This window comes from Saccharomyces mikatae (assembly GCF_947241705.1).
Source record: "Saccharomyces mikatae IFO 1815 strain IFO1815 genome assembly, chromosome: 4".
Lineage (NCBI taxonomy): Eukaryota > Fungi > Ascomycota > Saccharomycetes > Saccharomycetales > Saccharomycetaceae > Saccharomyces > Saccharomyces mikatae.
The window spans coordinates 682,717-700,258 of NC_079259.1; the positions used below are offsets into that span (position 1 = coordinate 682,717).

A 17,542-nucleotide genomic window follows, 5' to 3' on the forward strand; every position below is an offset into this window, starting at 1 on the left:
GAGTATCCTTTCGATAGAAGTTTATATATTCGCATAGATTCTTTCTATTCTTTTTGTGATAAAAAATAATAGAATGGACCTAAGTAGATATCCAATAGTTTATACTTTTGTCTCTTTTTACCAATCTTTTTGTTTAAATATTGTCACGTATTTCACAAAACTAATAGTTCGTTACTAATAGATATTTATATGTGGAGTTGTCATTATCTTGTGCTATCAAAACATGAATTGTTTATGATAGAAAAAAGTGTAAAACTGCACTATGATAATATAACACTTAACAGTGGATATGATTAGGCGCCGTATGGAGTCATTTGCTTCGAGGAATATACCACACATATGCCGTTATGAAAGTTCACTTCTGCAGAACTGTCACTGTCACTGTCCTCGGAAATTCTTATTTATTAATTAAAGGAGACCAGTAATGGCCGTTGGCTAAATGTATCTTACTCTTCGGTTAGAGATATGGCCTTCCTCTATTGAGTGGCTTAGGATCAGTATATTTACAGGACCAGTTTTGCAATAGTAGGATATTTTCGTCCATGTATATATAACTGAATTGGTCTAGCAGAGTGAATTTTTACTGTTGGTAGCTTGACCAGTTCTATGACTCATCCAAGATGTGTTGCAGCGCTTCATTTGCGCTTCTGATGGACTTGATGTCGTTCATTACACATGTAAGTAGGATATGTTTGGGGATTCTTTTTCCGTTTTCCTTCGATGGAGTCTTTACCGATTTGATCAGCTTTTCAAAGGCTTCCTTGGTGTTTATTCTTCGTATCTTCTCCATTTGGACGTGTTTCCATTTCCTTATCTTAACAGGATCGTCTTCGATATTAGCCGGGATATCAGAATCTGGAATTTTTATCTCAGGTACTGAAAATGGTGGTGGGTTGTAGTGATTATGGTTAGTGGGCTGGTGAGGCCCCTCCCTGGCTGTGAATTCAGTTGATACATCCACTAAGCTTGTGTGCAACTCCCTCGTGTTATTATGCAAGTTTGTTCCAATTCGCCTTTGATTTGTTTCTGAATATTTATGCTGCTTGTTCGGTGATTTTGCATAAGGTTGTACTTCAGGGCTCATAGAAGTATTAGAGGACATCATATCCTGCGAGATTAAGTTGTCCAAGAATTGTTCAATGGCGTTCGATTCGTTGGTACTTAATAATCCGGAACTGGAAGGAGAGAGTTTGAGACCTAGAGTATGATCAAACCCCATACTTGGCTGATTGGAAGTATGGTTCGGATAATGTGCATGAGAATGCAAAGAAGAATGGTGAGTTTGGTTATCAGTAGGTATAATCTCCATGTGTGAGGGTTGCACCGCTAAATTAGGAACCACACCGAGTTCATGTGCTAATAGGGGCGGAGATGCTGTACTAAACGTATTTTCATGTATATGAGTAGATACTTGGTCATCAAAGTTACTGCTGAGCATTTGATAAGCAGTCTCGAAGTCTATATCATTGTCCAGATCTAAGATACCCAGTAATTCGTTTCCCGTTGCTTGTTGCATTCTTCCCTCTGCTGTTCCATGTATTTATCTCTTGCACGTCAAAGAGACTGAATCAAGCCAATTTCAAATTGCTTATTCTGTCAACCAATGACACCAAATAGTAATTTCAACCAGATATGATGAGATGAGCCTTTAATCATTTGAAAAAAATTCACATGTGTTGTACTTGGACAGGTAGCAACGCCTTGCCGATGACGGGGGAAAACAGAGAACCGGCAAATTTTGCACCACCTGGTGGGAAAAGGTTGGTGACTATCTGCTGCACGAGGAAAGCTGATTCAACGGAAACGCGCACAAAGAGCATTAGGGACTGGCAAATGCAGCATGTTGAAGGACATTGTTGGGAAATCCAGTTTGGGTTGTGGTGCGTTTTTATGCTTTTACCGCTTGTCGCTAGCGTATACGTGATTTCGAATAGCCCATGTATTTATGGCAAGCGTCAAGATTACAATATTAGAATGGATAGAGATACGTAGCTAATCTACGCTACCAAGTAAGCAAACCAAGAAAAATTTCGGAGGGGAAGAAGTTCTTTTAATGGCAGATCTTCTTATTTGAAAATGGCAAGGGGCTATGGCTCGATGCAGAACTTTTTTTTCTATTCTTGAAGAGACCATGCTGCAGTTGCATCGTAGTTGTTTCGTATTGTCGTAGCGATCCCGCGATCTGAGACGTACCTGAAGCGGTGCCTCTGAAGTCTCTGTGGAAAGCTGATTGCTATGGGTACATGAATTTGAAGAGATGGCTCAATTGAGTTATTTGCAATAGAAACTTATATTCTCTGCTTTTGCGTCTGCTTATATAAAGGATATAATGCGTATTTGTAGACGTGTGTTTGCGTATATATTAGTCTTTAGACAGTTAGCTCAAGTGCACACGTATGCTATGGATGAGCTTAGAGGGGCGCTGGCGCTGCTAAATGGTCTAGGATATGAATTTATGGTGTTCATAAGAGAGAAAGACCACCTAAGAAGCGAGTCGATTGAAAACAACTTCTTTTCAGAGAGTTTCATATCATCTTCATTTGGAAGAAACCCTCCATTAACGTTCTATCCGCAGATAAATCGGAAAACAATGACAGTTTATGAAACAAATTACCAACCAACAATAATAATACCGTTAGATCAGCCCATACTAATGCAGGATTATTTGTACGCCGCTTTTAAGTTATTAAGACAGGTGCCGTGTAAGGCAATCGCTAAGCTATGGATAAAGATAATTGAGCCAAGGAAGAAGACCAGGTTCCCATATATCAAAGGGGATGCTAAAAAACCAGCGTGGTGGCCCAAGGAGGTAGAGCATAAAGAGCCAGACCACCTGCACAAGGCAGATCGGCTGAAATTGATGTGCACTATAATAATGAATGTTTTACCGCAATTGCCCTCCAAGCTCGAGATTTTAGATGAGCTTGTAAGATTGACCGTATCAATGACCATTCTTAAAAGAGAAAAGGTGAAAAGAGTAGTCATGAAGAATGTTTTCGAAATTGCAAAATGTTTGTGTGACAGAGATTCCAAACGTGAGATCATAACACTTGATGATCTAAATGACTTGGCCAAAAAACATAAAGAATCATATTATCGTCATCGGTTGAATGTCGATGAAACGACCACTATGAGAGAAAAGTTTTCACACGTTTCGGATAGAGATAATTCTTCGTGCTCAAGGCTTCCTTCAATGAAAGGAAATCGCACAGAATATCTATCCAGGGAACATTCGGAATACCTTGAATCAAATAGCGTATCCCGGTTAGAAAAAGTAGTTGATTTCGATCCGCTACTCCTTACCAGACTGGATGAATTAAGCAGCAGTGATTCGTTAGATAGCAGCGACGACCCTCGGTATTTTGCATAAAACTTTCAGAGCATGAAGAAGACGTGGAAGAGGACAAAAAAAATATACGTAGTATAAATAGGAAATAGGTTGATGTAATAATGCTGCTACACGTTCTCCGAGTATTTTTTGGCTTGATTTAGATGTGATCAAGGCAACTTAGGATCCTCTGATAAGAATGACACGATTGATTGATTGAACGATAGCGGGTTATCTAAGAAAAGATTGTGACCAGATGAAGGTATCTCTAAATAACTTGCTTTTTCTAAACAGTTTCCTAAACTGTTCAAGTTTTCGACCATGAGCATGCCGGCTTTTTTATTCATCCAATCATATTGCCCATATACTACCATCAGTTTTCTGACATTTAAATAATGCAGAGAATCCATCAAAGGATCCTTCGCTAAAATACACCTTGAAAATAATCCTTTGAAAATTTCTGTTGTAACCTCCGGTATACCTCCCTTACCATAAAACAATTCAAAGATATATTCTTTGTACGCTAACGATGGAACTCGACTGTACGCTGCCATTATATAATTCCAACATAATTTAGCTCCTACTGGACCCATCATTCTTAGTAATTGAAATTGTCGTTCAAATAAATATTTAGGAATCATATTTCTTTTCGAGTAAAACTTAGAGCTTGGATCTTCGAAGCCAATAGTATAAAGAGTGTTTGAGCGAAAATTATTATTTATCGACCATATATTCCTTTCCACTCCTAGCGGGGATACCAAACAAAGTTTCTCTACTGAATTAGGATATTTAGCAGCATACTTGAAAGATAAGTATCCACCAAAAGAATGCCCCACGATATTCACCTTGCCTAGTTTATTGTCAATGCGCCATTGTTCGATTTTGTCGAGATAAAAGTCCTCATACATTTGGATTACGAATTTATGATGATTCAGGTTTATTGTATATGGAATCTTGAACTTATTTTTTCCAGTGAATTCAATATCCAAAGGTAAAGGTGTCGTCGCATTGATTTCTAATGGCGGTATCGAAGACAATCCGCTTGCTGGCAGATCAATTGAGTATAGATTTTGGATGTGTTTGGAGAGACCCGGATAATTTCTGAAAAAAGACATTGAAGAAGCAGCGTAACCGTGTATCAGTAATGTAGGTGTCAAAACAGTACTTGCCTTTTCGTTTCGAAAATGCCACTGATTTATTTCATCGAATAGCTTGTCGTTATTTTTAGATCCTTCAACATGTACTTGTTCCATGATACACTTCTGTAGTTTCTCTAATCGCTCATACGTTTTACGCGAATTACTCAAATGACTTAACCATAGCTTGAATCCTGATTTTCTGATAGCATTTTCCTCCTGAGGTCTAAGAATCCTTTCGAGAATTTTTCTCTGGAGACTCTTATCGTGATGTTTCTCTTCAAGCAGAATTCTGCTACTATGAAAGGCTCTGCTCCACTTGCAACATTTATTTATATACATTCTTTTCTTTCCTAAACCTCCAGAGTCCACTTTGGTATATCTGTGAAGACAGTCTAGTAAGGATTAAAATAGCTTCTATATTCTTGGGAACAACCGGATATTTTAAAGGAAATCGCTGTTTCAAACAAAAAAAAATATTGTTTTGTTCTGAAATCAAATTGTTAAAACAAAAGAGACTTGTTCGACAGGAATTACCACTTTGGAGTTATCTACTATTTAATCTGAAATCACCTTTAACAGGTTTCACATATTTATTTACTTGTAAATAATACATTATATAATGTACTGTTTGGTAAATACTACAACGTTACTTTACTCTCATGGCGTTTGTTGCTATCTATAAATCCAGTAATAAAGTACACTTCGCTTCCTTCAAAAAAATCTTCAATATAACAACAGAATACGACCTTTGCTTTCTAAAATGAAAAGAGCAAACAATGTCATGGAATGTGCTGTTTGTACTGTTAGTGGGGGTTGTAGTATTGATATTGCTTTCCCCAGTATTCAAGTCAACATGGCCATTTTCGACCTTCTACCGTAATGTGTTTCAGCCCTTTATTGCCGATGACCAAAAATATCGCTGGAAGTTCCATTTGGTACCCATTTTCTACACTTTAATTTACCTATACCTAGTATATACATACCATACGAGAGTGGAGTGGCTAGTCAGGAGTGAACTCTTTCTTTGCGAACGGATACTTGTAGTACCGATCATCACACTAGCACCGATAGCATGTGGGATTCTGGTCATGGTTACTAAAGCAGAAGATTCATACCACCATAAACCAGGTTCAACAGAAAAATATCCCTACGATTACTTGCTGTATTATCCTGTCGTAAAGTGTTCGACATGCCATATTATCAAACCTGCTAGGTCCAAACATTGTAGTATATGCAATCGATGCATTCTGGTTGCTGACCATCACTGTATTTGGGTAAATAACTGCATCGGAAAGGGAAACTACCTTCAATTTTACCTTTTCCTAATTTCCAACATATTTTCGCTACTCTATGCTTTTCTAAGACTATGGTGTATTTCTTTGAATAGTAAAACGGCACTTCCCAGAGCTGTTTTGACTCTAACCATACTGTGTGGATGTTTCACTATCATCTGCATTATTTTCACATATCTCCAATTGACTATTGTTAGGGAGGGAATGACTACAAATGAGCAAGATAAATGGTATACCATTCAAGAGTATATGAGAGAAGGGAAACTGGTTAGGTCATTGAATGATAATTGTCAGTCTTGGTTTCTAAAACTCACAGAAGATGATACTACCAAACTTACCCAAGACCAACATGCTACATTTTATAGCACCAACGCCTACGACCATAAGCAGTACAACCTAGCACACTACATTACGATTAAAGACGCATCAGAAATTTCGAATATATATGACAAGGGCACCTTCTTGGCCAACTTTACAGATTTAATACAGTGAATTAGCATGCATATGACTCATCCCGAACATGATTTTTTTTTCACTCGGTTTTTTTCTTCACCGCCATAAATTCTAACCGCAAATATGGAACAGATTCATTTGTAGGTGATTCAATGATATAGGATCCAGAACATCCAACGGTAACCCTTTGTAATAAGTCACAGCAGTCATTCAAGTTTATATAATCTCCTAGCTGAGAAATCCTACGTAAGATAGTTGTATATTACGATGGTGAAGTTAGCCAAAGTCCCCATTCTAGGAAATGATATTATCCATGTTGGGTATAATATTCATGACCATTTGGTTGAAACTATAATCAAACATTGCCCTTCTTCAACGTACGTTATTTGTAATGATACAAATCTGAGTAAGGTCCCATATTACCAACAATTAGTTCAGGAATTCGAAGCTTCTTTACCAGAAGGTTCTCGTTTACTTACCTATGTTGTCAAACCAGGTGAGACAAGTAAGAGTAGAGAAACTAAGGCAAAACTAGAAGACTATCTTTTATTAGAAGGATGTACTCGTGATACTGTTATGATAGCTATTGGTGGTGGTGTTATCGGTGACATGATTGGGTTTGTTGCTTCTACCTTTATGAGAGGTGTCCGTGTTATTCAAGTGCCAACATCCTTATTAGCAATGGTAGATTCATCTATCGGCGGTAAAACCGCCATTGACACTCCATTGGGTAAAAACTTTGTTGGTGCATTCTGGCAACCAAAATTTGTCCTTGTAGATATTAAATGGCTGGAAACATTAGCCAAAAGAGAATTCATCAATGGAATGGCAGAAGTTATCAAGACCGCTTGTATTTGGAACGCTGATGAGTTTACTAGATTGGAATCAAACGCCTCATTGTTTTTGAGTGTTGTTAACGGTGCTAAAAATGTAAAGGTTACTAACCAATTGACAAACGAAATTGACGAGATATCGAATACTGATATTGAATCGATGTTGGATCATACGTATAAGTTAGTTCTTGAGAGCATCAAGGTTAAAGCAGAGGTTGTTTCATCTGATGAACGTGAATCCAGCCTAAGAAATCTTTTGAACTTCGGTCATTCTATTGGTCATGCGTATGAAGCTATCCTAACTCCACAGGCATTACATGGCGAATGTGTATCCATTGGTATGGTTAAAGAAGCAGAGTTATCTCGTTACTTCGATATTCTCTCCCCTACTCAAGTTGCTCGTCTATCCAAGATTTTGGTCGCATACGGTTTACCTGTTTCCCCTAATGAGAAATGGTTCAAAGAGTTAACTTTACACAAGAAAACACCATTGGATACCTTATTGAAGAAAATGAGTATTGATAAGAAAAATGAGGGTTCGAAAAAGAAAGTGGTCATTTTAGAAAGTATCGGAAAGTGTTACGGTGATTCTGCCCAATTTGTTAGTGATGAAGATTTGAGGTTTATTTTAACCGATGAAACCCTTGTTTACCCTTTCAGGGACATTCCTGCTAGTCAAGAAAAAGTGATTATCCCTCCTGGCTCTAAATCTATTTCTAACCGTGCTTTAATTCTTGCTGCTCTCGGAGAAGGTCGGTGCAAAATTAAGAATCTACTACATTCAGATGATACAAAACATATGTTAACCGCCGTTCACGAATTGAAGGGTGCAACGATATCATGGGAAGATAATGGTGAAACCGTAGTAGTGGAAGGGCACGGTGGATCCACATTATCAGCATGTCCTGATCCATTGTATCTAGGAAATGCGGGTACAGCGTCAAGATTTTTGACTTCATTGGCTGCCTTGGTAAATTCCACTCCAAAGCAAAAGTATGTAGTTCTAACCGGTAATGCAAGGATGCAACAAAGACCGATTGCTCCTTTGGTCGATTCTTTACGTACTAATGGTACTAAAATTGAGTATTTGAATAATGAAGGTTCTCTTCCAATCAAGGTGTATACTGATTCTGTTTTCAAGGGTGGTAGAATTGAATTGGCTGCTACAGTCTCTTCCCAATACGTGTCTTCTATCCTAATGTGTGCCCCATATGCTGAAGAACCTGTCACTTTGGCTCTTGTTGGTGGTAAACCAATTTCTAAATTGTACGTCGATATGACAATAAAAATGATGGAAAAATTTGGCATCAATGTTGAAACTTCTACTACAGAACCTTACACCTATTATATCCCAAAGGGCCATTATATCAATCCACCAGAGTATGTTATTGAAAGTGACGCCTCTAGTGCTACATATCCATTAGCTTTCGCTGCAATGACTGGTACCACTGTTACAGTTCCAAACATTGGTTTTGAGTCGCTACAGGGTGATGCTAGATTTGCGAGAGATGTCTTGAAACCTATGGGCTGTAAAATAACTCAAACTGCAACTTCAACAACTGTTTCGGGTCCTCCAAGAGGCACCCTAAAGCCATTGAAACACGTTGACATGGAGCCAATGACTGATGCCTTCTTGACTGCGTGCGTGGTTGCCGCAGTTTCACACGACGACGATCCAAACTCTACCAATACAACCACCATTGAAGGTATTGCAAATCAACGTGTCAAAGAGTGTAATAGAATTTTAGCCATGGCTACAGAGCTCGCCAAATTCGGTGTCAAAACTACAGAACTACCAGATGGTATTCAGGTCCACGGCTTAGATTCAATAAACGATTTGAAAGTACCTTCGGACTCTACTGGACCTATTGGTGTATGCACATATGATGACCATCGTGTTGCCATGAGTTTTTCACTTCTTGCAGGTATGGTCAATTCTCAAAAGGAGCCAAATGAAGCCACTGGGCCTGTAAGAATACTTGAAAGGCATTGTACTGGTAAAACCTGGCCTGGCTGGTGGGATGTATTACATTCTGAACTAGGCGCGAAATTGGATGGTGCAGAACCTTTAGAGCTTTCATCTAAAAAGAACTCCAAGAAAAGCGTTGTAATTATTGGTATGAGAGCAGCAGGTAAAACCACTATTAGTAAATGGTGTGCAACTGCTTTAGGTTACAAATTAGTCGATTTAGATGAGTTATTTGAACAACAGCACGACAACCAAAGTGTCAAACAGTTTGTTGTGCAAAATGGTTGGGAGAAGTTCCGTGAGGAAGAAACAAGAATTTTCAAGGAGGTCATTCAAAATTACGGTGACGATGGGTATGTGTTCTCTACAGGTGGTGGCATTGTTGAAAGCGCGGAGTCCAGAAAAGCTTTGAAAGACTTTGCTTCGTCAGGCGGTTATGTCTTACACTTACATAGAGATATCGAGGAGACAATCATTTTCTTACAAAGTGACCCTTCTAGACCTGCCTATGTGGAAGAGATTCGTGAAGTTTGGAATAGAAGAGAGGTATGGTATAAAGAATGTTCAAATTTCTCTTTCTTTGCGCCTCATTGCTCCGCAGAAGCCGAGTTTCAAGCTTTGAGAAGGTCATTCAGTAAATATATCGCCACAATTACAGGAACGAGAGATGTAAGAATTCCAAGCAAAAGATCTGCTTTCGTTTGCTTGACATTTGATGATTTGACTGAACAGGCCGAAAATTTGACCCCAATCTGTTATGGTTGTGAGGCTGTAGAGGTCCGGGTAGACCATTTAGCTAAATACTCTGCTGACTTCGTCAGTAAACAATTGTCAATATTGCGCAAAGCTACAGACAGTATTCCTATCATCTTTACTGTACGTACTAAGAAGCAAGGCGGTAACTTCCCGGATGAAGAGTTCAAAACTTTAAGAGGGCTATATGATATTGCCTTGAAAAATGGTGTTGAATTCCTTGACTTGGAACTAACCCTACCCACTGATATTCAATATGAAGTTATCAATAAAAGGGGAAACACCAAAATCATTGGATCCCACCATGATTTCCAAGGAGTGTACTCATGGGATGATGCTGAGTGGGAAAACAGATTTAATCAAGCTCTAACTCTTGATGTGGATATCGTAAAATTAGTGGGTACTGCCGTTAATTTTGAAGACAACTTGAAACTAGAACGGTTCAGGGACGCACACAAGGCAAAACCTTTAATTGCAATTAACATGTCCTCAAAAGGTAGCATTTCCCGTGTTTTGAATAATGTTTTAACACCGGTGACATCAGAGTTACTTCCTAACGCTGCTGCTCCTGGTCAATTGACAGTGGCACAAATCAACAAGTTATATACATCTATGGGAGGAATCGAGCCTAAAGAAATGTTCGTTGTTGGAAAACCAATCGGCCATTCTAGATCACCAATTTTACATAATACTGGTTACGAGATTTTAGGTTTGCCTCACAAATTCGATAAGTTTGAAACTGACTCCGCAGAGTTAGTGAAGGAAAAACTTTTGAATGAAAATAAGAACTTTGGCGGTGCCGCTGTGACAATCCCTCTGAAATTAGATATAATGCAGTATATGGATGAATTGACTGATGCTGCTAAAGTGATTGGTGCTGTAAACACTGTTATCCCACTAGGTAATGACAAATTTAGAGGTGACAACACCGACTGGTTAGGTATTCGTAATGCGTTAATCAGCAATGGTGTCCCTGAATCTGTTGGCCATACTGCTGGTTTGGTTATTGGTGCAGGTGGAACTTCTAGAGCCGCTCTTTATGCGCTACACAGTTTAGGTTGTAAAAAGATCTTTATCATTAACAGGACAATTTCCAAATTGAAGCCATTGATCGAATCACTTCCATCCGAATTCAACATCATTGGAATAGAGTCCACTAAGTCTATAGAGGAAATCAAGGAACACGTTGGTGTCGCTGTCAGTTGTGTACCAGCCGACAAACCATTGGACAACGAACTTTTAGGTAAGTTAGAAAGATTCCTCGTAAAGGGCGCACATGCTGCTTTTATACCAACCTTATTAGAAGCCGCTTACAAGCCAAGTGTCACCCCTGTTATGACCATATCGCAAGATAAGTATCAATGGCACGTTGTCCCCGGTTCTCAAATGCTGGTTCACCAAGGTGTGGCCCAGTTTGAAAAGTGGACAGGGTTCAAGGCTCCTTTTAAAGCCATTTTTGATGCTGTTACAAAAGAGTAAGCGACAGCATTCGTTTCTCTTTTGATATTATACAGCACTCCTATGATAACTTCACTATGTATAAGTTTTTTAGAAAAGTCAGTGTGACTATGATTACATATGTTAAAAGATCATCCTTTATATTTATTATGTGGCAGGACGGGGGTTGCAGATGAGTACAAGTTACCCTTACATCTTATAGGATGATAGTCAAAGAATAACTCATTAGAAGCCATCAAGATATGTAAATCAGCCGACCATCCACCTCCCGACTACAGGAAATTTGCATGAAATTACCTCTGGGCTGTACACTCACTAGATAGATAAGCATGCACAGTAGTATTAATGACGGTCCGTTTAATTCGCCAACTTTTGGAAAATCGCTATCCTTAAAAGTAGATGGAGGGTTCAATGCTGTATCCATTAATCCCTCTGGTAGGGATGTTGTTTTGGCCAGTCGGCAAGGTCTTTACATTATCGATCTGGATGATCCATTTACGCCTCCAAGGTGGTTACATCATATCACACCGTGGCAAGTTGCCGATGTACAATGGTCGCCGCATCCTGCAAAACCATACTGGATAGTCTCAACATCAAACCAAAAGGCGATTATATGGAATTTAGCAAAATCTTCAGCTAATGCCATTGAATTTGTGCTTCATGGTCATTCAAGGGCAATCACAGATATAAACTTTAATCCACAACATCCTGATGTTTTAGCTACGTGTTCGGTTGACACGTACGTACATGCTTGGGATATGAGAAGTCCACATAGACCATTTTATTCTACAAGTTCATGGAGATCTGCTGCTTCTCAAGTGAAATGGAATTACAAGGACCCAAACGTGCTAGCGTCCTCACATGGAAATGACATATTTGTATGGGATTTAAGAAAAGGCTCTACTCCACTTTGCTCTTTGAAAGGCCATGTAAGTTCAGTAAATAGTATAGACTTCAACCGGTTCAAATCGACTGAAATCATGTCTAGTTCGAACGATGGAACGGTGAAGTTCTGGGATTATTCAACAAGTACGACAGAGTCAAAAAGGACCGTTACAACCAATTTTCCAATTTGGAGAGGGCGTTACCTTCCTTTTGGTGAGGGATATTGTATTATGCCAATGGTTGGAGGTAACAATGCTGTTTATTTAGTTAATCTATGCGACGACGATGATAATGAAGAAAATAAGAAGACAAAACTTCAGCCAATATATGCATTCAAAGGACATAGTGACCGAGTAATTGATTTTCTTTGGAGATCAAGACATACGTACAATGGAGATTACGATGACCGTGAATTCCAGTTGGTTACTTGGTCTAAAGATTGTGATTTGAAACTATGGCCACTGTCTGATAATATATATGAGAAAGTAAATTTTGACAGACATAAAAGACTCGAAGAGAAATTTCCAGATTATGATTATTGTTCGTACAATAAAGAACCTGAAAATAGAGAAAATGTCCAAAAAAATCAATTCAAGCGCATACGAGAAAACTTTGTGACATCATCAGGCTTAAAAACAAGTAAGACCAACCATATCACATGGCTCTCAGGTATTAGAATGAATAGGGACAATTCACAAGAGGATTTATTCAACGATACCAAAATCCAGAATTTAGGGGAAGAAGTAAGTGCCATTGGTCACAAATTCCCGAAAGTCGTTTTTGAGAAGATTTCCGTGTCCACACGAGAATTGTGTCTGACACTTAATGGTCCCTGGTCAGAAGCAAATCTTGAAGAGTATGTCTTCTTGCGTATAAGTATCAATTTTCCGCCCAACTATCCAAACAAAGGGAACCCTCCTAAATTTGTAATTGAGGAGAACGCAAATCTAACCGTGAAAAAGAGGCAAGAAATACTGTCCAATTTATCAACTATTGGCCAAAAGTATACGAACTCAAACCTTTACTGTTTGGAACCATGTATACGATTTGTCTTAGGCGAGAAAGTTAGCTTGGAAGACATTGAAGAAGGACAAGAGCCCTTACTAAATTTCGATATTGCAGACCATATAGATTTTGAGGAGTTATCGTCTTTAGACAGTTCATATTCTGATTCTCAAAATCTGGAAAATCTTTCTTCGCAATCAGATACAGAGTCATATAAAGAAGCACTGGTATTCCCAGATACGTCGAATCCAGGTTTGAATTTTGGGAGAAATCTAGCTCTTGATACGACACCTGTTCCAAATGGATGTGGATCTTGTTGGACTGCAACGGGCCAACTTTTCTGCTTCTTTGCAAATGACAAAAAACCTGAAAAAAAGCAAAATGCAATAATTAAACTATCTCAAAAGGATACAGGAGTAGAGAAGCATCCGTTTAAGGTTGAGCCCAAAGTTTTGTACGATAAGGAAGTTGACAATAATGGTGTCACTACTGTTGAGGAATCAGAGGCTCGCCCTAAGCGTTATGTTGACACTTTAGGCGTAGGAGGTAGTGCTTATGGTGATTCCAGAACATACTCTGACGACGAGTCGTCATCCGATGACTCTTTTGACAGTGTCGCAGATGATTGGGATGATATACTAAGAAACGACATAATAGTAAGAACCAAAATTCCAATGCTAAATGGTAATTTCAGAGCTTTCAGCTCGGTACATTCTGAATCAGGAAAAACGGTAGAATCTACTAAAAAAAATAAAAACCTGGTAGTTTGCAAAGATTTTAGCAGATTGCTAAGTGATCGTAAGGAATTGGCGCTAGAATACTTATTCATGGATGTTACGCCTGAAGAGTTTGCTAGAAACAACGCCTTAGTTGCAGAGAAATTCGAGCTTGACGAAATTAGCCACTGTTGGCAAATATTATCTGATATGTTAATAGATCAAACTGATTGCGATCCTTATACGACCATGTGGAACAATCATCCTATGGGGATAAAATGGTTTATAAAGGAAGCAATTATCTACTTTGAAAGGCAACAAAATTTACAGATGTTGGCTATGCTATGCTGTGTTATATTAAGTGCCCGAAAAAAAAAGAGCTCAGCTAAAAATACAAACAGGTATTTTGGGGAAGAGTTAGAGAATATGGAAGGGACTATTGTATTTAATGATAATGAAAGTCAAAATACATCATTTTGGAAAGGTTCAGATGCTTTTTCGACTAGATCCAGAAGTAGTACTGTAACACCTAATTGCTCTGGTCCTCATTTAAGAGGGACAAACATCCACGGAGGAGACAATTCTTCAATAAGGTCTGACGAGTACCATGCTAGATTAAGGACGCACAACACTTTTAGTGGCGGTAGTAGATTTGCAGATCCTGGTCAGAAACAGAGCAATCGTGCCTTTTCACCTAGTCCTTTTCATAATAGAATGCCTGATATTAAGGTTGAGCTTTTACATGACGACATTATGGATGCCTATGAACAGGAGGATCTTTTGCATTTGGAGGTGTCAGATATACCGAAGTTTCAAACCTATATTTACCAATACTCTAAATTACTTTTTAGATGGGGGCTGCCTTTGGAAAGGGTCAAAATTTTAAAAGTTAGTACTGATTTTAAAAGCTCTTATTACTCTCAAGATGATATACCTAATAGTGGAGAGAACAGTCCTTATGGTGGTGTACTTACGCACTGGATTGAAAATGAGAAATTTGGAGAAGAAAAATTTATTGCTCGAAATTGTAATTATTGTGATTTAAGAGTGACAAGGAGTAGTTTCATATGCGGCAATTGCCAACATGTTTTACACTCTGCGTGCGCCAGAATTTGGTGGGAGATTGGTGATGAATGTCCATCTGGATGTGGATGCAATTGCCCAGATATGTTCGATGCCTGAAAACTTAATGATAAGATACGTCCTATGTATATTTTAAATTATTCTAGGTATAGACTTATAGGATATGTAATAAAAAGCCAATTCATGTTACGAAGATGATTTGAATCTAGAAAAAAAAAGAACAGATAATATTAATAACAGCAAAAAATGTTGAAGGCCATCTTCATGAGGTGCTAATAGTAAAAACGTAACAGATAGAAAGAAGTTGAAATCTATTATTACATATTAAAAACTTCAAATATATTTGAGGTTATATAGCGTCATACAATTAACCAGTGGTGAAATGGAGCATAGAAACAAAAAATTCGAGCCCGAAGCTATTTCCAGGCTCATTTGTTCAAAGTCATTAAGGAAGCGATAAAGGTAATAATTAATCTTGCACGAACCTCATTGATATCTTCAGGTACTAACCAAATCAGAGCACCCAATTTTCTAGCGATAGAAATAGCCAATCTTGCGTTTGCATACTTTTCTTCTTCAGTATTACCAGGGGTGACTAGATCATAATCAACATATCCTGGAGCAATTCCGTTCAAAACGTCCAACAAGAAGTGTGCATTCGATAAGGCTTGATCCTTAAATGATCTAATAGTAGAGGTTTTACCTCCTTTAACAACCTGGTCCTGAGCCCATTTCAGTATTTGTGAATCGCTCATGTCTCTACCGCTGGACGATAATGTTTTCATAGTTATCGAAATATTTCTGCGCATCAATTGCCACACTAGCCCCAAGGTCAATAGTTTATTACCATCTACAATATCAGACCCCTCAATACCAACTAAAGAAAACCCTTTGGATCTGCCCAGGTCGACAGCGTAGTTAGTATTTTCCAAGGCTTTGAATCTGGAGACTTCTGCACCTGAAGCAGGTCTTTTGTTGACATTCTTGAAGTCAACTGCACCGGGCATCACCTTTTCATAGGCTTGCAATAATACTAAACCATCCTTCAAATCATCAAATAAGGAAATCACAGGTGGATCGACATCCAAAGAGTTTAACCATAGAGTAAAAACTCTTGCTTCTCTTTCACCTTCAGCATCAAACTCTTCAATTTCAGGCTTTTCCTCTTCTTGGATTGGTTCCAATCCAGGATGAGTATTGAACAAATGAGCCACAAAAGCCAGATTCAACTTGGGGTTCCCAGCAACTAAAGAACTTGGTGTTAAGTACTTTCTACATTCCAATTTTTCTGCATTTTGTAAAACCTGCTCTGCTCTTCCCATTAGGTCTGTAGTTTGTAAGGGTGCCTTAGAACACAAAGTAGGGTCCAATTGGTTCAATAATATGGTGTAATTTTCACCATCAGAAACATCTTTAGAAAAATTGGTAACTCTTCTGTTCCAGTTCGCCTGCTTCAAATGATAGTTGAACCAACGTAATAAGATTTGCTCTGGAGGTAATCTCAAAAATTGCTCCAGAGTTTCATCTTCTTCTAATAGACGATACAATTCCGGATGCAACTTAATGTCAATCTTACTCAACAAACCTCTTCTTATGATTTGCCAAATTAAACCCAAAATCAAGTGTTCTCTACCTTCTATAATATCTTCTGAATGTACATTAACAACAACACAACCAATGGCTTTTGCAGAGTTAATCACAATATTAGCATTTTCACTAGCTTGAAAATTATTCAATTCCTTACCCTTTTTAGGCCAGTTCAGGACTCTTGTGTCGATAGTGTCTGGAACAGAGTCGTTGATCAACTTAGATAGCACCAGACCGTCTCTACATTCATCAAATAATTGGAAAGTGTCCGTAGGAAATGGAAGCAACTCACCAATATCTTGGTCGCCAGCCAAGACACTGTTGATATGTTTAGTAAACTCACGTCTCTCTTCCTCATTAATAGTATGTGTAGTACCTGTTTGGGAACCAGCAACAATGATCTTGGCTTGAGTACCCTTACCCTTATGCTGCAGCCTAGTGGCAGAAGTGGAAACAATAGGGGCTGAATTAGGTGCTACATTGAAAGTTGTCTGTGGAGCGGCTCCTGTTTTAGATTCCTTTAACTTCGCAGTTAGCCCCACATAATCGTCCAATTCAACTCGACCTGACGCATCCACACCGACATGTTTCAGAGTTTCTCTTGCTTCGTCATAGGTTGCATCACCGTCTTTGGAAACCGCCTCTAAAGCTTGCTGTTTTTCAACCCATCCTTTATCATCTAGGTCAATGGCTCTGAACTTTTCAATTGTTGCAAAAAGATCTTCTTGAGTCAAAATTGGAAATTTTCTCTAGTTTGATAAAAGGTTCGTTAGTATATGAAACGGTCAATTAGAACCTAAAAGGGTAAAAATAAAGTGCTACAATGTGTTCACTTGTACGAAAACTCGAGAAAAAGATACATACTTGTAACTTGACGATATTCATTATACTTGAATGCACCTTTAGCGCTATTATATTATAACCCTCTCTAGCAACTACAATGTAAGAGACTGTTATTCTCCTGAAATAATTAGGCTTTATATCGATAAACCTCCATTATAAAACTTCGCCCCGTACTTTCGGTATTTTTCCGCCTCCCGA

The 17,542-nt window shown here is 38.5% G+C and overlaps 7 protein-coding genes across 7 annotated transcripts; 4 read left to right on the forward strand and 3 right to left on the reverse strand.

Moving 5' to 3' along the window:
* Positions 1 to 604: 604 nt before the first annotated feature.
* On the reverse strand, positions 605 to 1,516 carry INO2 (Ino2p; the record flags this gene model as incomplete). Its single annotated transcript, XM_056226889.1, has 1 exon — positions 605 to 1,516. The coding sequence occupies one exon, from the start codon at positions 1,514 to 1,516 to the stop codon at positions 605 to 607; it is 912 nt and encodes a 303-aa protein (XP_056081120.1).
* An 813-nt stretch (positions 1,517 to 2,329) lies between these two features.
* On the forward strand, positions 2,330 to 3,370 carry SMKI04G3450 (uncharacterized protein; the record flags this gene model as incomplete). Its single annotated transcript, XM_056226890.1, has 1 exon — positions 2,330 to 3,370. One exon carries the CDS (start codon positions 2,330 to 2,332, stop codon positions 3,368 to 3,370), a length of 1,041 nt encoding a protein of 346 aa, XP_056081121.1.
* A 128-nt stretch (positions 3,371 to 3,498) lies between these two features.
* Positions 3,499 to 4,806, reverse strand: ECM18 (alpha/beta hydrolase family protein; the record flags this gene model as incomplete). Its single annotated transcript, XM_056226891.1, has 1 exon — positions 3,499 to 4,806. One exon carries the CDS (start codon positions 4,804 to 4,806, stop codon positions 3,499 to 3,501), a length of 1,308 nt encoding a protein of 435 aa, XP_056081122.1.
* Positions 4,807 to 5,243: 437 nt separating this feature from the next.
* On the forward strand, positions 5,244 to 6,251 carry SWF1 (palmitoyltransferase SWF1; the record flags this gene model as incomplete). The annotated part of the gene is made up of 1 exon (XM_056226893.1): positions 5,244 to 6,251. One exon carries the CDS (start codon positions 5,244 to 5,246, stop codon positions 6,249 to 6,251), a length of 1,008 nt encoding a protein of 335 aa, XP_056081123.1.
* Positions 6,252 to 6,479: 228 nt separating this feature from the next.
* ARO1 (pentafunctional protein ARO1p) lies at positions 6,480 to 11,246 on the forward strand (the record flags this gene model as incomplete). Its single annotated transcript, XM_056226894.1, has 1 exon — positions 6,480 to 11,246. One exon carries the CDS (start codon positions 6,480 to 6,482, stop codon positions 11,244 to 11,246), a length of 4,767 nt encoding a protein of 1,588 aa, XP_056081124.1.
* Positions 11,247 to 11,554: 308 nt separating this feature from the next.
* MTC5 (Mtc5p) lies at positions 11,555 to 15,013 on the forward strand (the record flags this gene model as incomplete). Its single annotated transcript, XM_056226895.1, has 1 exon — positions 11,555 to 15,013. One exon carries the CDS (start codon positions 11,555 to 11,557, stop codon positions 15,011 to 15,013), a length of 3,459 nt encoding a protein of 1,152 aa, XP_056081125.1.
* A 329-nt stretch (positions 15,014 to 15,342) lies between these two features.
* On the reverse strand, positions 15,343 to 17,386 carry SAC6 (fimbrin; the record flags this gene model as incomplete). The annotated part of the gene is made up of 2 exons (XM_056226896.1): positions 15,343 to 17,250; positions 17,366 to 17,386. The coding sequence occupies 2 exons, from the start codon at positions 17,384 to 17,386 to the stop codon at positions 15,343 to 15,345; spliced, it is 1,929 nt and encodes a 642-aa protein (XP_056081126.1).
* Positions 17,387 to 17,542: the final 156 nt, after the last annotated feature.